The sequence below is a fragment of the Eucyclogobius newberryi genome, unplaced genomic scaffold, assembly GCF_026437365.1.
Source record: "Eucyclogobius newberryi isolate DKJ021-1_F unplaced genomic scaffold, fEucNew1.0.hap1 SCAF_17, whole genome shotgun sequence".
NCBI lineage: Eukaryota > Metazoa > Chordata > Actinopteri > Gobiiformes > Gobiidae > Eucyclogobius > Eucyclogobius newberryi.
Window position 1 is genome coordinate 33,734,918 of NW_027315801.1, and position 22,392 is coordinate 33,757,309.

Consider the following 22,392-nt stretch of genomic DNA (forward strand, 5'->3'; position numbering starts at 1 on the left):
ACTGATATAACAGCAGAGCCTCTGAATTCTGAGTGACAATATTTTAGCGTACAGTTTCCTTCTGCTTTCTACAAATGATCTCACACGTGAAAGCTCATGATGGTGAAGTATAAAGGGCCTAATAAGCTTAAAGCCTTCAGTCTTTCTGCATGTTAAGTGTTTCTGTTTCAGGATCATCTGCCAAATGTACCTGCGACTGGAATATACCGTGTCAAAAGTGATATCAAGGCAAGTCATATCATTTACTCCACTTCCATTGCGTTATCACATCTTTCCAAAGTGCAAAACGACATGAAAAGCTGTTAGAAAAGTAAGTTACTATAATCAAATTTCCAGCAAAATGTAACATAATATTCAATCCTTTCTACCGGTACTTCAGATAAATTTATACTGCACTTTAACATTTTGCATTGTGTATTGTAGAGTAATTAGTATATTCATACATTTTTATCAATAACATTTCCAGACTTCACTTTATACCCATTTTAATTGAAATTGAAACGTTGTACATGTCCGTCTCCAGGCTCATTTAGTACAACAGACTCATTTAGCACCACGACACCATCATTTGTCCCTGATGTTAAACAGCCAGGCCTCGTGCTTCTCTATTCTAGTTACAGATCAGCCTGTTAACGGTGTTTGCTCTCCTGTCTTAACTCACTGATCGCCCTCTTTATTAGTGGATGGCGCGTCAAAGATTGGAAGCCGCCTCCTTTCGCCGACGCCAGACGAACTGCCAGTGGGAAAGTGCATAAATAGAGTGGAATCAATTGCGCTGTAGCCGTGTTTCCACTCAAAAACGCTCCTCTGGGGACTCTGCCTTTTGAAACTAATTCCATCATAAATATACATGTGTTACACGAAAGCACACTGTCTGCCGGCAGGGTAACTGAGAATTAATTCGCTTTCCGACACTCTTAAACAAGCCTTGTTAAAGATCTTATCTTGTTGCTAATGGTCCACGGGCATTTATCTTCATTTAGCCAGATGCGTCCTTGGGTGCTGCTGCAGTTAATAGTAATTTCTTTCTATGCTTGTAATATGTATACATCTTTTTTTTTTCTCTTTCTTGGATCACATAGTTAAGCAGCAGAAAGATACCGACCCCCATCACACCCAGGCACCCGCCCGAGACACATTACTTAAAAGGCGATCGAGGCGGCGGCGGCAAATGTTTTTTTCCGGCGTGTGTTTTCGATGAGAGCAGGAGCAGCGCCGACATCAGATCCGCGGTGTATGTGTGACAGGTGCGCCTTTTTGGTTCTGGATGGCTGATTCATTTGTTTGTTCAGGCAAGATCTGGGTGATGGGAAGTGTCGAGTGCCAATGCCAAGTGCAGTATTATGTTCTCCAGTGTTTAGGCCACGCGGAGCCACTAGAGCCGCCCACCTGCACCGCCACAGAGCCTAAACAAACTATAGATCTGTGACGTTCAGGCAGAACGGAGCGGTACACAGACTGTTCACACGCGGGAAGCCTATGCAAGACTGGATGTTAAATACTGCATTCAACAAAAAAATATGCTGAATAACACGATATTAGACTATCACCGGCGATCATTTTTGTTTTTTGTTACATTGATTCTTGAATTTATAATTGATAAATAAGTCAACGAACAATTGAATAAGCAGAAAACACTGAAAGTAAATGGTAGAGGATTCATACACACATTCTGTCCACAGATACATATAATAAAACAACATTCTTCTACTCACAGATGCAACATGAATTTGTAAATGAAAGTGGGATCAGATCAGTGTTTTGTTTTTGTCAAAAAGATCATTTATTTATTATTATTTTTTTAGAATTTATGTCTAAACTAATGATATTTCTTTCTCAATGTACAATCGAAATAATAGTTTGACAAGTCAACTAATAAAAAAAAAAAATCATTGCTGACAAGTCGACTATTAAATCCTTAGTTTTATGTTCCTAGTTTGTGAATTTTGTTCACTGACAATGGCAAGAAACCTTTTTCTGATTCTGATCATTCAGATTCTAACTTGGAGAATATCATTGATGAAGAACAAATGATTCCTTTTTAACATTTTGATTTACTAATGCTGCTGTCATTGTTATAAAAAGGTTTTTGTATGCAACTTAAGAGTCCGTATGGTCCAGTTTACTATTACGATTTTTTATTTATTTTTTATTTTTAGTCAACTGGTCACAATTAATTGATTAATTATTGCAAGCCTTCTAGATATACAGACATACTAAAAAGATGACACCTAAATGACAAAGATTAGGAAAAGAACAATCAAAAGTATAGGTATGGAAGATTTTGATTTAATATTGTATAAACACATGTACTTACAGCAACCATTGTTAAGTTGATTTATTATTAATTACAAAAAGTTGTTTGGATTTCCATGTTGTGTTTTGGTTCACAAGGCTATTATCCAATAAGAAAGCTGAATCTCACTTTGGGTTGCCAAATGCTGGGCCTAAAACCCCCAAAAGGCAATCAATCAGTACTCGTTAGGACTCAGTGACTCTGGGCATTGAAATGAGGGGAATGAGAAAACCTTTACGTAGTTTAAGGCAATGCTCCGGACACACAGCTTAAGTTGTAGCACCCTTTTTAAACTAGTATGCAGCTAGTAAACCTACAATTAAGATCAGTAAACCTGAACTATATATTACCTTTCATAGTGTATTATTATTATTTTTTTTTTTTAGGTAATAAACTTCTACAACCGCAGTAAATATTAACATGATAAATTACTCTAATAGGTTGTAATTTGGAGATATTGTGCACTGATCATCCAAAAGAAGCAGTAAATGAGTCACCAGATGGATCTGTGTCTCACTCTGAATTGAGTTCTTCACATGAATCAGTCGTGCTTTTGGGAAAGGCTCTTGCCAAAAGCCGTCGGGACGTTAAAAACATACTTCAGACTAATTGGTTGAAGCGTCACAACAGCAGAAGCAGCAGAACATCTAAATTGTGTTAAAAGAGAGAAAAGCACGTTGTTTCTCCTCCACAAATGTACAAAGTGCCATTGTAGACACATTTAAAAAAAACAAAACAGAAGTACTGCCGCAATGTGTGTTTTGGTTCGGGTTGTTTTATTTCCACCCAAACCATAATTCTGCCATGTGATCGGTTTCAATTTACCACTGGAGCGAACAACAAATGAATCAGCAGGAGCCTAACAAGATGTATTCTCAAGAGTTTGTGAATTCATCTTGACGTCGAGGTTAAATCAGAGCGTCAGATCTGAAATTGTGAACAATCATCACTAAACCAGTCACTACAACAACGGCTTTCGTCTTCAGAGGTACTAAACGCACTTCCCAGTTGAGTGGTTTCTAAACACTGAGCACCGTTACCAAAGCAGCGGCGCACCAGAGGCCTCCATGTGTTTTGGGTTAAGGGCACATTTCCGTGTTGAGAAGTCTAATTGCTACGTGTGGCTCCCACTGAGAGGCGCGGCGAGGCTAACCCCTAAAGCCACAAACGGTGAGCGAGTCTTAGCTGGTCCACTCCGACATGTGTTTTTCATCAGGAACTCAGGACCTGAAAACAATTTACCCATTTCCCATATGGCCCGGGACAACACTGGGCTGGTGGCGCTCGCACTCACGATTTAAGATCACCGCTATAGAGTGGGGTTTATGACTTGTTTAATGGGTGTTTTGATGAGAAATACATATTTTTTACACTAAGGCTGTCCACTGCCAGGCACTCATAATTTTACACAGTATTTGCTATTATTAAAAGGAATCTATGTAATTTAAAGAGTGCTAAAACACAGACGGATGTACATAAAATACATTTATACAAGAACAAATCAAACAAATGGGTTATCTTAGTGAATAAAATGACTATTTGGATCAGAGAGAGTCTTCCTACATGTCCATATTTGTATTTGTGAAAATCAAAAGGCATCACTTGTTCTGTCTAAGTTACTGTACGTGAGAAATGTGTCTGAGCTCAGCCTGAGGTAATCTTCCCGCTGATATTCACAAGCACCACTGCTGTTTCTAACACTAATCATCAGAGTTAAAGATGATTTGAAATATAGAGAAAAACCCGGGAGTCCTCAAATTTTGATGAAGCTTGTCCCGGGGAAACACATTCAGACTTTTTCTTGCCGAAACAGATGTGTTCGCATATGTTTCCCGGCGCTATCCAGATGCTACAGTGGAACAACCATGTGCCTAACAAGCTGTGGACATAAAACATTGTCTAAGATCGTCTCTTCCAAGGCACTTTTTCAGAGCGCTGTGATCATAAAGCACTTTACGAGAGCCTGATAAAAAGCAAGCAACATTTCATCCTTCACACATAAGTTTTTAGAACAATCATTCAGTCCAATTCACCTAAACACTTCCAATTCCAGAGAGATTGTGAACAGGGCTCTATAAAAATCAAGGCGAAGGCGAACGACAACATGGTTAAACATTATGGTCCCATGATGAGATGCACCGTAGTTTTAAGCAGCTTGTGTTGAGATGATATACAGTTATCGTAAGGCTGTCCATCTAAGCTAGTTATGATTCAGGGCGGCGCTTGAGGTTTTAGTACACAAAGACCTCGAGAAAGCTGCGCTCATCAATCTAAAGGATTCAACCCTGCAACTTTTACATTTACAGACCTCATTCTGTAATGTCAAAGTTACGGCCTGTCTGGCTTTCCCAAAAACATCAATCAGACGCTAAAATCTGGTATCCTGCTCAAAGTGCAGTAAATGTGACACAGCAGCTATTGTAACCTTGGTTATGCTTTATATAATACTCCCTTCAATGACATCAAAGTGACCATGATGTTTTAAGAGTAAAAGCTGGAGCTTTACACTTTGCTATGATACCGTTTCTATGTAGAAAGAAAATGTAATAAACAGTGTCATGATTTCTTTTTTTCTCTGGATAATCGTTTAAACTTTAAAAGATACACTACAGAACTTCTCGGGCAGGGGTCCACTACCTGCTTGTACGTGATGCATGGAGATGATATTGCTTTGCTTGGAATGTTCCACAGTGTGATATTAGCCATATTGATCTTGAATTTATTAAATTAAAAGTGTTTTTTATGGCAAAACCAAAACAATGCATTCTTACTGTGAGTACATTCATCCCTCCACAGATCTGATTGGTAACTTGGTCTGGTGGTGTGCTCTTGTCACCCGTCAGGACCAGTGGGCGCTGCAGTAGTCAGTACTATCGTAGATGCATGTTTTGTGTTGTCTCCATGGAGATGGATAAGTGTAGTGGCAAACAGTGGAACATTCCAGTCAAAGAAATAACATTTCCGTAGCAGGTGGACAGAAAGTTATACACTGCACCTTTGTTTATTCATGTATTTTTGGACAATATAGACTCAAACCACAAATAGATGTAAGACCTTTGTCACAACAAAGACATCGGCCTCAAAGTACAACAGAAATAATCTAGACTAGTTGTAAATATCATTGCTGACTAGTCGAGTAGTAGAATAATTGTTGGTTGCTGCCTGGTTACCTGTGCTGTGGACAGCTCCTGGGACAGCTCCTGTATTTTGTGCTGCTGCTGAACCAGAAGCTCTTGGACATGGGCGAGAGTTTGCTGCAGTTGAGCCACTGTGGAATCAGCAGAATAACAGGGTCAGCTCTGGCATTACACTTTCATCCTCATCAGACAAAACTAGTCCTTATTGCAAGCTAACTGACAGAACAATAGACTTAAACTCTTCAAAGCTGCCTTTGTAAAATGTGTAATCACAGGTAATACCGGGTAACTTTAGCTGCATCTTTTGGACCTCGTGGTGTAAAGCGTGGGATGGGGGTCACAACATCGGATGGTGATATTAATCTCAAGTGTCTGAACTTAAATCAAATAACAGTGTCTAACCCTCAATTATGCGCCCAGACACTGGCTTCTAATGCATCCTAAACCCTCAAACGATCAACAAAGAGGAAAAAAAAACAAGGCGCTCATTTGGGAGGAGGCTGCCAGACAAAATGTCCCTCCTAATCCTAATAAATATTGTTCTTTTTCCATTGACTTTGAAGATTGAATTAGTTCAAGTGTTGGTGTTGGGCGAGGGTGTATGATTTCAAATAACACCAGGCACAGTTTGTTGTTACCCCCTGCTTCCAGTCACCCGTGTATTACCAAACAATGCATTAAGTTTCCCCGAGCTGATTATATTACAGAAAACCAATAAACATTCATATAAATCATGGGCGTGTAAAGTGTTAAATCAAGCCTAATAGGATTAACATCAACAGATATTGTGGCGGTCCACTGCTGGGGTTGTCAGGCCAGTGGTTAAAAGCCCAAGCAGCAGTCAGCTAGTCTCAGAGCGAAGGAGGAAAAAGTGGTTCTCTTATTAACGGAGATTAGGAGAAAAGACAGGCAAAGGAGGGCTGGAGCTCAGTTTCTTTTGAAAAACCAACAGAGATAAAATAATGAGCTTTTCAAAGAATATCTTAGGGACACCTGTGTTTAACCGGATGGTTATATCAATAGGAGGAGCGCTTGATCCTCTCATGCGAGCACAATCCGACTGAATACGAGTTCGAGCAGGACCAAAAGGGAAAAACTTACAGTGCAAACAGTTTAAGTTTGTGATCAGACGTGTGACCAACCGCTAAAAAGACGGCCATAAAACTAAAATACTCGCGCTATGCGTGCTTACAAAGGTGTTACTATGATAGGGTGCGCTTACTAAACCAAACGCTGCCCTATTAGTCTCCGATTCCGCCTTGCCACAAAACGGCTTGTCCAGATGTGCGGGTCAGCCAGCGCAGCCAGCCGGTAAAGCTGTGCCTCCTGAATTACCATTGGCACCGCTTCTTTACGGCACTTCAGCCAAAAGAGCTTCTGCTCCAACTCTTTTCATGTTCCTCTGCAAACTTGACTCCTTTGTAGTCTTGAGGCACTTGACGAAAATGCACAAGTTTATTGCAGACAAGAGGCCAAGAATAGTGTAGTATCTTTTGGCCCGGCTTGAGTCGGGGACAAGTCTGAAGCCGTGTTGAAAATGCGACTCGCAGCTGCTACTGTATTGTGTATTCCATAAATTATTCAGTAAATACCTCGATATAATGTACACTACACATGTCCGGGCCTGTCTGCTGTCTTTAACGGCCAGCTGGTCACTAATATGGCTCAGTGTGTCCAAACAGCCGCAATTCTATTAGTCTGGGAAAGGCTGAAGCACTTCCAAGATCCATTCATTAATTGTGTGTGTGTGAAGTTGTAGGCAAATTATAATGGGAGTCAAGGCCCCGAGTTCTCGAGCCAGCGGACTGGTGAGCGGCTAATGCAGTCCCCCCCATTCACCTCATTGGGCCCGGCACTAGAGAAATGCATGAACTTTAACAAAAGGGGGGCTCAAGCAATTGGCAGCGGTGAGGCGGACGGGCGCTATTACAGGAGGGAGAGAGAGAGAGGGGAAGACAAAGGCAAATCTGAGGGAGAAACTCAGTGTAATTGCAACCCCTCTCCCCAACTGTTAACTACAACAGTCATTAACTACAATAGCAGCTTGGCCACTGCAGTCATAGCAAATTAGTTCACAACATCGGCTGAAGAATAGGACTGTATTTTTTACAGGAGGTATAAAGTGTATTAAACCTGCCACCAAACAAATCATGGGTTGTGCTTTGGCATGGCATGTGTCCAAAAAGCAGGAAGAATAAAGGGCACTGTGATTCAGAGAGGAAATGTGTTTGCATAGTTGGTGAAAATGACCATAAACGAGAGCATATTTGTTAAACAGATTCAGGGTGGCACACCTCGCACGCAATGCCACACGGCTCCTGCTCGGCAACGACCTGAAAAGAATGGTCAGGGTGTGCCTGCGGATGAAATGATAAAGTTGGCTCAGGGCATAAGCTATAAAATCAAACAGAATTTGTTTACTTTTGGAGAGCAGAGGAGGATATGACGAACTTGGAAAATATGGCTTTGTATGAACGGGCTATTGAAAGTAATAGAACAGGTATAATCTAATAAAACATGTAACCAGCAGAGGACGTCGTCACAACGTCATTACATCAATCCAGCAATTGTACATTTACTTTGCATCAATATGTATTTTATCATTCCAGACGCACAAACATTAATTGTAGTGTTTTTTCAATCTAATGTTAAAGGGATCATCGAACCACTTTTTATTGTAGTTTTCATACCATTTTTTAGTCAAGATAATTAAATATTGATCAGAGTAATCAATTTACCACTCAAATTAATATATGATTGATGATGAAATGTCTAAATATTGAATGTATGGAAGAAAATAATAATATAATTTTCTCCCCAACGTTATCAGTGTAAATTAATTAAAATAAAAAGCTCAACGCTTTTACAACCTCAAACCAGAGAGCTTTATAATGGACTTAAATTGTCAAATAGTGAAGAGTGTCTTTCAGGTGAAAACACACTCGAGCTCGTCACGGCCGCTAACGAGCCCAAACTTTGTGAGATGCCCCTCTCATTTACGCCTCCCTGGATTTATAATTATACTGACGAGTCGCCGAAAGCATCCTTCTCTCCTGCAGTTTGACAGCCAGGTTTGGACTCCTCACCTGTCCAACCCGGGAGCCGCACCTGTCACTGTACACGTAATCACACTAGGGCCGGTGCTGCGCCCAGACAACACGCAGCGTCGCTACGCTAACACACACAGACCTATACATGCATGTACACACTCAAATTAAAATGAACTTTCTCACCACCTATGGGGAGGAGGCTGTAGATGATGACAGAGGTTTGGATGGGGGTGAGGCTGTCGGGGGGGAGACAGATGGGAGGGGGCGAGAGTGGATGAGGCGAGAGGAAGAAAAGTTGTCATTTCCCAACTCCTCATTAATATTCGGAGGTTAAGAGCTTTTCAGCGAAACGTAATTAATTGAGCCGGGCCTGACAGTAAACAAGCAATTTCAAATTAAAGCGAAATGACAGCGGCGTCATTTGTTAAAAACGTGCGGGGCCCCCCGATTTTGGCGACAGATAAATGAGGGAAAATGTTAAGGAGGGAGAAAGTGATGAAGATATTAATCTTCACCTGTCTGTGTCAGCGTGCCACTCATCGCCGCAATGTTGTTCTCCATCCGCTGCAGATGCTTCTTGTCCTCTCGGCTGCCCATAATGAGGGGAAGGATGTATTTCTGCAATTAAAAACAAGCCACGGTGTTTCAGTCTCTGGAGGAAGAGACAAGGCCACCTACACCACACAGTAATACATGGTCAAAGACACCGTCTACTGAGTCCGTGTGGGCTGAAAGCTGTTAGAGAAATAAGGCACTGTTATATATTAATGAACTATAAAAACAGTACACAATATTCCAGGAGACATTTCAGGATTTGCTGATTTTTTTTTATTTCTTTCTGATTTCTGGAAAATCAGTTTTCACTTTTACTGGCATTACACATTATAAACACCATGAGAATCTATTCAAAACATAACAAAACACAAATAAATATAAAAACTGCTTGATTGTGACTGTGGATGAACTGTTTGACTGATATTGATGTATGTAATATCACTAAAGAACTGTTAAACGTGTCTCATGGCTTTGAATACTAAAACAACAATTTGAGTTCGCACAGCCTGCTGCCAGTGCTTCGTTCCAACCCAGGTGCCAACTGGCCACACTAGCACAAGTAATAAACACTTTTAGAGAAAAAGATTAAATGAGTGTCAACATGTGGTAATTAATAAGTGTGCTGCTGTGAGTGCGGTGTTTACAAGGCGCTCCAGAACGTAAATAAAGTATGGGCAGAAGCTCGGACATATGGTGCGACTGGCGCCACGCTCCAGTGACATGACAGCAACCTGTGCAGTCCCGCCAGGGAACCACCTCCCGGGATACACGGCAGAGCTGGAGGACTGGTTCAATGTGATTTTGTCAATAAAGAGCACAAGGAGACAAGGATAAGGGCCCTAAATGTACATGTCTTCTGAAAGGCTGCGTAAGAAGAATGAAATATCGGGACATAACAGGATCTGAGGAGGAGCCAATATGTGCCACAGGGTCAGATCGGCATCTGCATGTACATGACAGACACTCACTTACACAGAGAGGTGAAGCAGCTTGTCATCCACACCAACAGCCAGTGCACCAGCCCGAGTCCTGCTCTAAGAGGAGAGTAATGGCTTCCACATGCCACTCAGACTACTACTAACAACCACTATGGGATTAATGTCAGCGGGGACAAGGGGCCCATGAGCTCCTGTTCAAGGGCTGCTAAGCCTGATAAAAACCAGGCCGATTATTTTTAGATGGGCCCATGTCAAAAACAGGGATGTGTGCCGTGTTAGCAACTATATTTTGTAAAAGAAGGAAAATGTATAACAGCGCAGGAGGCGGGGGAGAAAGTTTAAAAGGAGGTTTCAGATGAGCTCATGCTTTGACGTAAAGCAGGGCGCTTTAATAACAAGGCCCGACTGATGTTACATACTGCACAGGCACCATCATTCATCATAAACTGATGTACTAGCAAAGCCCACCAATTTAAAATGCACTATCAGGGAGAGGCAGACGTGAGAGATCTTAGGAAGCGGCCTATAATGTGCGTGATAAATTTAAGAGAAAAATTAACGGTTAGGTTAACTACGGTTAGGACAGAGAGGTATGACTTACTTTGTAAAGCTGATGAAAGCCAAAGGCGATGCCCACCATGATGACTGTGAGCGCGCCGTAGTCCCTCCATCTGTAGCCTCGTGGAACTGGCAATTGAAAAACATGTGAAATTATGAGTTCAATACCACACAAACTATATCCACACCAGAAAACAACCTTTGAGGAATAAAACTTAAGGTGTAGTATGTGAGGTTTTTGTTGGAGAATCTGCCACCTGCTTGTTTCGATGGAGCCGTCATTGCTTTGACCTCATTATGACGTGTATTTTGAATGTATTCAATTACATGTGTTTTCATCAATGGAAGAAATACAGAAAAATATTCATTCTTTCTGTGAGCGGGCTCGTTTCTCCACAAAAACGACCTGTAAGTTAACTTGGAGATGAATGGGTTGATTATCATACTGTGCAAAATTCCAGGCAAACAAAACATCTCCATGGAGACAGGAATAATAGAAAACCATTCCCCTGAAAAGTTGCACAGTGTACCTTAATGCAAGCCCACAGAAAAGTTACTATCATGTGGTTTAAAATTGGCATCCTTATTCATTTATTTCTTTAAACTTGTATTTGTCATGTGCTATATGATTTACTGTGGTGTGTTTGAAGCCAACAGTTCCTGGCATGTGCATTTTTGAACTGACAGTTTAGCTGAGTGACAGATCAAATAAAAATGTGTCATTGTTCTGGCTGTCATCTGGGTAGGCCAACTGTCTGTCAAGGTGGAAATTCCCCACATAAGAGGCATTCAACTGAAAATGTCACTAAACGACAAACTGCTATGAAGAAATTACAGCCGTTTTGCCTTTATTTACTTTAGTGCAGAAATGAATAGGAAATTATCAGAGGCTTGTCCACTGAAGAACAGCATTGATATTCTATTATAGCTCTGATTTCACCTAATGGGCTCAGTAGCTTGAAGTAAGTAAACCAGATTGATTTGTAGCTTACCACCTGCATGATTTGACATGCAAATCAAACAGGACGCACTGGACTGGACTTTATGGTCCATTTTCAAGGTGAATGCTGTATTATTCCCCAGCACATTTTTCATGGCTCCCGCTGCATCTGGGGGTGAACTTGTAACCTTTACTATCGAAAATGTTGAATCATTTCCCCGCCACATCCATATGGTAACCACATAAATTTGGGTCCTCATCAACATTACAGCTGCAATAGCCTGCCTCCTATCCCAGAATGCTTTTCAAAGGCCTGGGAGTCCTTGGAGAGGGTTGACCCTGAACCAGCCTGACTGCATCGCGGGGGTCTCTGCGTGCTCTCTACCCTCTTTAGGACCTCTCATTCTGCCTCGATCGCCGCTTTTTTCCCCCTCTTCCACTTCCACTCTGCCATCTTCCTTTTTTATTTGGTCACTTAAGCCGCTGGAACTGTGGTCTCCATCCCCCGTTTTTCCAATCTCCTCTCAAATTTATTGGGTTCAGTGGAGGCCTTCCTGTCCTTCTAGCGCGTGAAAATAGAGATCAGAGTATCCATTACTTCGACAGAGATGGATGCAGGTCCCCGTGCACCGTCCCCATAACAAGGACATCAAAGGTAGGTAGCCCCCTCTTTTCGGCGTGACCCCCCATACAAGACTCCTCACACTCACCTCATTATGCAGCTCCCTTATAGCCGTTTTGATATAAAACCCCCACTATGGACAGCGAGCCGCTAGTCTCCCCTAACTACATGGCCATCCCATCAACATCACTTTCATTACAAAACATGAGATGCCGAGGGAGTCAAGGACAGTGTGGTAATAAATGAGGGTGGAATACATCTGGAATCATTGTCATATAGGTTAAGCATTACGCCGGACTTCATTCTGCATTGGTAAATCAGTGGACAGCGCTCATAACCTCCTGAGGTAATAAAGATACTGGTGCTGCAGAAAGGTCCTGCCAGGGTGGAGCCCTCTGTGGCAAGATGGCAGAGTGACACTTGAGCAGGATCGAGCTGTGTCAGAACTTTTGAGGCGATTCTGAGAGGACAGAGACAAGTGAGCAACAAGCGGTCGAGTGCTCAAGTTTAGATCAAGTCAAAAACATCTGCAAAATGACACTGTATTTGAGTTATGTCAAGTTTGGCACTTTTACCAGTGGCGTCTGGGTGGTGTTGACTAGGACTGTGGACCTTTTGTCCTTTAGTTGATTGATTGATCGATCGATGGCGTTTTGGTCGATCAAAATGTGCAATAGTCAACTAATACTAATGGTTTTATTTAGAATATAAGGATTTATTAAGAGTTTACTCTGATTCTGTGCATACATAAAGTGTTTCCAAGGACTTTTTTCTGATAAAAAGTTGGTCTTGAATGAACTCCTGTGCAGCTGTGGTCTTGTGAGTGCAGTTTGGCTCAAATATATGGATCATAGAGATACATTTTGAGAATTTGCCAATTTTTTTTGCCGCTGTCCTTTTCAGTCCACTTGTCGCTTAACGGGGCATGTTTTTAGTCGACTACAGCCATAAAAGAAATGGTCAAACTTTAAAAGGTCGAACTTGTGAAAGGCTGGAAACACATTTTTGGACAATGACCACTGAAGTTGCAGACTGACATTCACTCTCGTACACATGCATTTATGGTCTCATTTCTAATCCGTTTGCATAAGAACCTAAGTGACGATCCACACGGTAAAAGATAAACCTGAGATAAGCACTCACTGGGTGGTCCCGGGACCAGGTGGGCTGGCGGTACAGGATAGAGAGGTCCCACAGGGCTCAGTGGCAGGACCTCCTCTGTGCTGCCGGAGCGCTGCAAAGCCAACTCCACCTCCACATCCGTCAAGCCTGCGCCAAAAGATACAGCGCAGAGAAGTTATTAGAGACATCAGAAGGGACTGTTTTAATGGAATGGACCGAATGGCTCTTTGCTCCGCCATATTACACACTTAACTACTTCCCAAGATCCTCGCAAACCTTCAAAGTACAACTTGGTGGAACTATGTCTAATCTTCATTCAATTTCCCCCTCTTCTCAAAAACGCATTTTCATTTTATAATTCAGAAATCCCACGGAGGGCTTCTGTTTCAGGGACATCCATCAAAGGGAGATAGTGTGGAGAGCTCGGTACAATGAAATCTGAAACTCGCCCAACCTATTAACGGCCACCAAAGGCACAGAAAATAACAGTCTGACCACTTCTGCAGTTATATTTCCCATGTGGAGATTTCATACACCCCAGACAGCCAAAATGCATTATTTTAATTTCTTCATTGTAATGTAAATGTATTACATAATTTTGCAAATGCCAATATAATTTAATCTTCAGATCTTTTTAATGATTTTAGTGATGATTAAATTGCAAAGGGCTCCCTGATGGAGAGTCAGAGGGGAGGAGGAGAAAAAATCTAATATGAACATCTCCTTTTGTGGCAAGAAAGGATTTTATTTCAGGTGCCATATGCCGCTATTGCTGTGGGTCTTTTAATAAGCAGCGTAGTCTAAACAAAGAAAGAACAATTAAAACTTCTCAGATATAATTTGAAGAAAATCATTAAATAACAAATCAGAAGACTTTGTTTTAAGCATAATAACTTCACTCTTTACGAGAATAATAATGCTTTGTATAGAAACCATGTCAGCACTTACGGTACTACCAGGTTATTGACGGAAAATCCCTTTGAAACACATCCTTTTACTTGACCTTCTCCCGTGGGAACCAGAGAATTTATAAATGCTTAGAAAAGAGCTTCCACTTTCCTTTGCGAGACAAACAGGAAAAGAGTGAAGTGAAGAGCGCTCAGGTTATATTAATAGTAACAGCATAAAAAGACTGACATTTTAAGAGGTAAACATGCAGAAGTCAAGCAGCATAATAGATCCACACCTTCATACAATTACGTGTCATATGCAGTAGTTATATTATTTGAAACCGATCACAAGTGCACTCTTTGCATTAGCTCCAAGCCTGGATAAATGGAAAGCTTCTGGATCAATATCCAGTGTAAAACATACATATGTCTACTCTGTTCTAAAAACATCTCAGACCAGATAAATAAAGAGTCATCTGACATAAACCTGTACAGAATCACAAAGTGCGAAGGTGTCTCAGTATTTTAGTACTAACAAGTGTTAACAAAATTCATTATTGTGAATGAAGATAGACAAAGTCATTATGATTAACGCAAACTCCCACATAATCCCATCTTGATTACCTGAATGAACAAATAAATAGCTCTTTACCTTTTCCTTAATAGCCGTCTAGGCATAAAGAAAGCCTTTGATAATTTACCACAAATCTCGCACCAACAGGAGGTGCCTCAGTCACCTATTTAAAAGCTCAGAGGACTTCAAATGGCCATGAAAATGGTTGAATAATTGAAAGTAAATATTGGCCAGCCCTGAGTCTAGAGAAGGTCCTGAGTGCCAGGAAGTGGCGAGCGCCATGTGCTGAGTTTGTGCAGTCCGACTCACTGTCAAATAAGCAATAATGTGTCCCTGGACTCCGGCTCCATCTGACCACAGCAGACTGCACGGTGGCAGACTATTGAGTGAGACACAGGGCTCTCAGATTTACCAATGCAAAGAAATAAAAACATGCTTCAGGTTTTCTCCTTTCACCTTGAAATCTGTTTTTCAATCTCTACTTTTGGACCAGTGCGGAGCTTAATGTATGTACATCTAAATGAACGTTAGCATCTTTGATGTTATTTATGCAACAAATGAAAGGGGTTTTATCTTGTAGGACAAACAAAACACATGGAAATACCACACTAAAGCTGTTTCTAGTTAAATTACAGCTCCCCAAGTTGTTGTAGTCTCTGATCTGTTTATTGTTGAGAGGAAGACGACAGTAAATGAAAGCGCCCTTAGATCCGAGCAAGGTGAAAGTGAATTTTACATATAAAAGGAAAAAAGACAAAAAGGATTTTAAATTTTATTATCTGTTCCCAAACCTGTGGAATGACCCTCAGATCCTCATTTCACATCAACCTGGGGGAGATTTTTTTCTTTTTTTTTTTAAACATAAATTACACCTAATGATGACACCATAAAAAAGCACAATAATGGAAAGCTATTCTGTATTTCATTATACTGTATTATTTGGTGCACCTGATACACGCGGGGCCTGTTTATGAGTCACCGTATTAGCAGATGCTCAGCCAAAGCATTTGCTTTGACCTTGCCATTCTCATTGGGGCATGAAATTACGGTGCTGGCACCTCGATATTACAGCTATAAATACTGTAAACTGCATATCTGGGCTACGTTTTCTATTGTCTTTCAACATAAACCTGATCGGTATTTATTTAAAGGAAAACCCATTGCTCGTCATGTTATTTACAGCTCTATTTTCACCGCCTCATATTCTCTCCGCTTTTTTTTAAAGGGCAAAGACGCAGCAAGGCCCACACATTAAATCCATTTCTTGGTTTCTGGCACTTCTGGACTTTATGGGTCAAGACCTAGGCCGGACAACCAATTATAAAAATTGCTTACTAAAATATTTGAGGCGGTAAAAGGTGAATGCCTTTTCCCCTGTCCTCCAAGGCCTGAATTATCAAAGTGCCCTTGACTGAAAATGACTTACATTTTGAATATCAAATTTGGAAAAAAAGATGTAAGGAACAGGTCAGAAATAAATGGAGGTCAATGGGTTACTAAGAAGTAAGTGCAACTCGTTTTGACGACCCTGATTGTCCATATTGTTTGGTCCAGGACAACTGTGGGTCTTAAATAATGACCACTCTCATACACTATTCATTTATGTATTAAAAGGGGGACTCTGCTCTCATTTCCCTGCTTTATCGCCTGCTTGTACTCATGACAAAGTAGGCAAGGCCTCGGCTAGGTGGCGCCGTGGAGTAATTTATAACCACATCAATTTCTTTACCTTCTCCACAGGCCTTGGTCATTGTCATTTTTGTCCGGGAGGTGAGTGGCATAACCCCACTTACAAACTGCATCCTATTAATATGTGGGATGATGAAGCCCTTCCTTACCTTCAGAGCAGCTCTATGGTAATGGTCCTACAGCCTACCTGTGTTCGGACGACCCTTGACCGCTGGCCCTCTGCTCAGGGTGAAAGCTATTAGCATTATTTATTCAACTCAACTCGGACAGCATAAAAAAGGGATCAGTCGTGAGGATATTTATGTCTATGAAGAATCGCTGCCTCTTTGACGCTGCTTTTACTTCGATCACAAAATCTCAACCCGTCACAGTTCAAACCTCCATGTCATTCTGCAAAACAGGGAATTTCATGTTTGGTGGTATAAAGTGGTTGTAGTAATAATCTTTCACCAAATTAAAATGACAAATTTCCCTTGCACCCTCAAAAAAATATCATTCCATCCTAAGCTTAGAGAAGGTTGCACCAGGAAGGGCATCTGCCATAAACGTTACATGTTAAATTACATTGAAAGTTGGTGGAAAAAGTTAAACATTTACACTTGCACCATATAAACATCCAATGACTTCTGCATAAATATGAGTTTATGTGATTTTGCAGTATTATTTATAGCAGTAGTAAATAGTACAAAGTAAACCAAAAGCCGTCCTGGTTCTGGTGGGCTGATGCTTCAAAGCGCCGTCAGGTTTGGAGTCACGGTCAAATTGACACGCGCCACAGTAAAATGCTGTTGACTTAGCACTGAGAATTGGATTTTTTGGTAATTATGTGAGTAACTGCTAATTGTCTGCTCTAAATGGTACTGACAAAATGGCGCTCTTTAGTAGTTACATCTGCTAATTGTAGAGGACATAGATGGCACAATTCACTAAATGAATGTGCCGCACATTATATTTCACTCAAACTCAATAAAATTTACTTGCTCTTGGAACCGACAAGTAAAACTAAATTGCTTCAAGATGGCTCCCTGACAACTTAAATGCACTTCATTTCCTTAGTCTGGTGAAAAAAAAGTCTTGAATGGAGATTCATATTAAGCCTGAGCGTTGAAGTTTCAACATTTGAGGCAGTTTATTCAACAGCACAGAAGGGCAGCTCCAAATATTAGACTGCATAATTGCCAATTCATACCCTGAAATTGACAGTTGAAGGAAAACAGAAAATTATATTTTTCAATGAATATTGAAATAAACCAGGCTATTAAGATCTCTTTGGAAAGCAGGCGGTGCAGCTGGAGAGCCATCCTTCAGTGCAGATTAGGGCTCAAATGTGCAAAGGAATAATATGCACAGACGAGATTATTGTGTAAAGATCCTGCAACATGCAATCAAAGTGGGCCCTATTTTCCCCTTCATCAGCTGTCCAGCATAAACATTGCAGCACGGGGAATCCAATTTAAATTCCACTCCACCGGGAGATGGTATTGTTTTATTTTATGTGTGCTTTGACATTTCTGGCTGTTAATACAAAGTAAAATCCAGCAGTATTTACATAAATATGACATTAAACTGTATTAGAAATTAAGACGGACACATTTGCTGCAGCAGCAGAGGGAGCGAGCGTGTGATTGAGTTTCTGGGTCAAAAGGTTGAGAGGGCTATATGGGCCTAGTAAAAAATGAGGAAAATTATATAAGGATTTCATACTGTGGAGCACAGCTTACGAGAAAATTGTGTTTCAGCCCAAGTGACTGAACAAACACATCACCACATTAAATCAAAGTCAACAAAACACTGTTGTCTTTGTTTGTGACAACTGCTTTTATATAGAATTATATATATAATATATAAATATATTTTTTAAAACTGTGTTACTCATTTGTAACCGTACGCGTCCCTGATCATTTATTGTGCAACCCCTGTTATATATAGGCACTGATTTTCATTTGAGTTTATAGCTAAACGTTTTTGGTGAATACATTCTAATATCGCTTGTTAAAAATATAAGCTTTTAACAGACAATTTTTACACTTTGCTAAGTTGTTGTTGGATCAAATACAGCTGTGCAGCGTGAAGGACCCGAGCATAAATGTACATGTAGCAGAAGTGTGAGAGATTCATTGTGTAGGTTTGTGCTGAGCAGTGCAGCCTCCACAGTCTCTTATGGAGTGTATTCTATTTAAATGTGATTCAAAGTCAAAAGTTATATTGCAGAGTGCTACTCAAAAGTACTCTGTGCCTGGTGTTTCATTGCTCTTTCTCTTATCTTTAGCCTCTCTCTTCCTGAGATCAATGCCTTTATGCAAATCGAGCCTTCTTGTTTAGATCTACAGTGGAACCGACTTTCCAAAATAAATCTGCATTAAGGCGTCATACATATTTCATAGCCACAAAGTGCAGTAAGACTCTGTTTTAGAGGCAGAGCTCAGTGGGAGTTTTTAAACAAAGCAAAGTCAAAACTAAAATGGGTGTAACCTAACATCATGTAGTATTGATGACTGTATTGTGACCAATCATAAAAAGCCTTTTGTTGTCAATAATGAGGGAAAAAAAGAGCAATTTAAAGGGAGTCATTGGAGACCGGTGTAGTAGCAGCCGGCAGCCATAGATTTGGTGTCAGGTTACGGCCAGCAGTCATCAGCTTTTAGGCTCACTTTTCACTCTTTGGCTCCTCTAATGCTATGGCAAACTCCCCGAACAACAACAGCGGCCGTACAATCCCACGAGTAAACAACTGCTCTGTAAAAACACTGAGTTTATGTGAGGTGAGGGCTGTAGGCTGAGTCAAAGATTACATGGCAAACCCGTGCGCACTTCCACCCAGCAACTCGTATTGAACCGACTTAAATTAGTTCAGAGCAATAAAGCCTTTTTGCAAGTTTTATTGGGCAAACAATATTGTGTCAGAAATAATCTGAATGAATTGTAAAGAAATTGAAAAGCCAGCCAACGATTTCTGGCTGCCTGGAAAAAAAACCTTGCGTCATGCCTCAAATTTATGATAACAGTTAAATTAAGTAAAAGGGTTAAAACGCTGGAAGGCAATATTGATAATTCCATTGAAAATGCAGAGAGAGTTTGTCAATATTAATTTGCCTGAACCCAAAGGAGCATCCCGACTGGTTTGTCATTTATTCACAGTGGCTGAATCATGCTCTCCCAAGCTCAAATCGACCCCGTTTCCTTCCCCTGGGGGCCAAGAGCGACAGCCCTGACCTATGACCTTTTACACACACAAAAAAATCAGATCTCACGCCGCAACATCAGCATATGGATTTTAACATTAGCTGCGACTGGTATATATCAAAAACTAATCTAATCGCTCACCTTTTTTTGCGAGGAAGGCTTTCCGCGTTGCCAGGGGACTCTGACGTACTTTCGGGTTCTGGAGAAATTTCACGGCGGTGGTAATCTGCAGAAAGAGAGATGTGATTTAATTCATCATAATGAGATAACGCGTGAGGTAGAAGCTCGCAGCAAAGTGGGGCTTTCAACTCCAGCAAACAACAGTCTAGACCTTCTTTAAGAAAATGGTTCGTTATGAAAAAATAAATGGATTTGATCGTTGCTTCAAAGCCCCTTTACGCCCCGGCTCGCTGTATAAGGAAGACCACACCTGACCACTTTCCAGCTAAATGTGGGGAATGACCAAATCAGCAGTTATAAAATTAGCCCATCAGGAGTGCTGGACAAATGGAGGATGGAGCTTAATTCGCTATTAGCCTCTTAAAGACAAACTTCCATTCTTAAGTGCACACTGGGAGAAAATCTATACTTAATGCAGAGGTGATCATTTGTATCTAATAACTTGAGAATCCTAGGCTGAAAAGTTCTGCAATTCTTCCAGTTAAAAACCTGGCATGATCGAATCAGCCGAGCCGGGATGTTGTAATGACTTGAAACGTTAATGCACCAGAACGTTAAATAGCATCAGAACAGCAGTCGTTTTAAGTGCACAGCGTTCATCGATTCTATTATGTTTTCCTTCGAGATGCACCTTAATTTTTCCACCCCAGTATGCATTTCCAAGAACCCGAGGTTGGAAAAAAAAGTCTTCAAATGGCATTAAAACATAAATTTGCAGAGGGCGCCGTGAAGTGGCGCCGCTTAAAATAGATGAATACGGAAGAACGCAGAGAACGGGGGAAAGGCGCTGGAGGAGGGGTATAGATGACTTATTATCGCACCTGTGGTCCCCGTGATTCAATTGTAAAAGTCATCCCTGTAATAGGTTGAAAGGTTTTGATTACTCTTCTTTTCTCTTAGTGTTGAAAGATACAAAGTGATTGAACGCCCTGCCAGTGGTAATTCGCTTTGGGTAATGCATTGCATATACTATGAACCGTTATAATCCAAAACAATAGCAGTTTAAACTTGTCTGGGGTAATTGCGGTGCAGAAGAACCTATAATGTACGGGAAATGTGGAAACTTCAGAAACCAACTAAAGTTTCAGTCATAAAAGCCCTCCAGTGTGAAAGTAGGCACATGGGTGGATCTGGCCTCTCTGGTTCTTCAAAGTATCACAGTATTGTAGTAAACATGCCTCAACATCTGCCTGAAGAGTGGGTCCAGCTCGCCTCAGTCGGTCCCTCATCTGCCTGAAGAGTGGGTCCAGCTCGCCTCCGACGGTCCCTCATCTGCCTGAAGAGTGGGTCCAGTTCGCCTCCGACGGTCCCTCATCTGCCTGAAGAGTGGGTCCAGCTCGCCTCCGACGGTCCCTCTTCTGCCTGAAGAGTGGGTCCAGCTCGCCTCCGACGGTCCCTCATCTGCCTGAAGAGTGGGTCCAGTTCGCCTCCGACGGTCCCTCTTCTGCCTGAAGAGTGGGTCCAGCTCGACTCAGACGGTCCCTCTTCTGCCTGAAGAGTGGGTCCAGCTCGACTCAGACGGTCCCTCTTCTGCCTGAAGAGTGGGTCCAGCTCGCCTCTAGACGGTCCCTCTTCTGCCTGAAGAGTGGGTCCAGCTCGCCTCTAGACGGTCCCTCTTCTGCCTGAAGAGTGGGTCCAGCTCGCCTCCGACGGTCCCTCATCTGCCTGAAGAGTGGGTCCAGCTCGCCTCTAGACGGTCCCTCTTCTGCCTGAAGAGTGGGTCCAGCTCGCCTCCGACGGTCCCTCTTCTGCCTGAAGAGTGGGTCCAGCTCGACTCAGACGGTCCCTCTTCTGCCTGAAGAGTGGGTCCAGCTCGACTCAGACGGTCCCTCTTCTGCCTGAAGAGTGGGTCCAGCTCGCCTCTAGACGGTCCCTCTTCTGCCTGAAGAGTGGGTCCAGCTCGCCTCTAGACGGTCCCTCTTCTGCCTGAAGAGTGGGTCCAGCTCGCCTCCGACGGTCCCTCATCTGCCTGAAGAGTGGGTCCAGCTCGCCTCAGACGGTCCCTCTTCTGCCTGAAGAGTGGGTCCAGCTCCAGTCTCCTCGTGTCCGTCTGTCCGTCTGTGAGAGTCGGATCTCTCCTTCACTGGAACTCCCCCAGGTTTCTACGCTTTTTTCCCAAAGAGGTTTTTTTTGTAGTTTTTCCTGGCCGAGAAGGAGAGTCTAAGGACAGAGGACCCTGGGACATCGTCCCTCGCCACCACAGACATTGTCTGACTTCATCGCCACCACAGACATTGTTGATACATTTCTCCCTGTGGCCCTCAGAGGCAACTGTTGTTGTGATTTTGGGCCTTACAAAAATAAATTGATTTGATTTGATTTGATTTGAATTTTATATTTGAATATTAACAAAGGTTTCTAGGCTTAACATTGCATATTAAATCTCCTTAAGAGGAGTTCAATGTACGGTATTAATAAACTAAAAATGAATGACATTTAAAAGGAAGTAAGAGGCTAACAACTGGCCTAATACATAATACAAAATAATACAAATAATACAAAATACATTGAAGTTTTATTACCAATCCTTAGTTAGATCGTCTGTACTCGTTTTTCTTTATTCTTTAAGATCAAACTGTATCTCTCAGTCATCAAAGCTGCCGACACACACACGCACTACTTGACAGTTGGCAAAACAAATAATACTAACTGCACAAA

At 41.7% G+C, this 22,392-nt stretch overlaps 1 protein-coding gene across 3 annotated transcripts in view; it reads right to left on the minus strand.

Annotated features, from left to right (window-relative positions):
* pex14 (peroxisomal biogenesis factor 14) overlaps positions 1–22,392 on the minus strand; it is a 70,796-nt gene that overhangs the window by 12,403 nt on the left and 36,001 nt on the right. For all 3 annotated transcript variants that reach the window (XM_072450176.1, XM_072450175.1, XM_072450173.1), the window contains exons 3-7: positions 19,696–19,780; positions 13,240–13,365; positions 10,578–10,663; positions 8,999–9,101; positions 5,467–5,564 (exon numbers count right to left, since the gene is read on the minus strand). In XM_072450176.1, the coding sequence (XP_072306277.1) occupies positions 5,467–5,564; positions 8,999–9,101; positions 10,578–10,663; positions 13,240–13,365; positions 19,696–19,780 (498 nt within the window). The remainder of the gene's footprint in view (positions 1–5,466; positions 5,565–8,998; positions 9,102–10,577; positions 10,664–13,239; positions 13,366–19,695; positions 19,781–22,392) is intronic.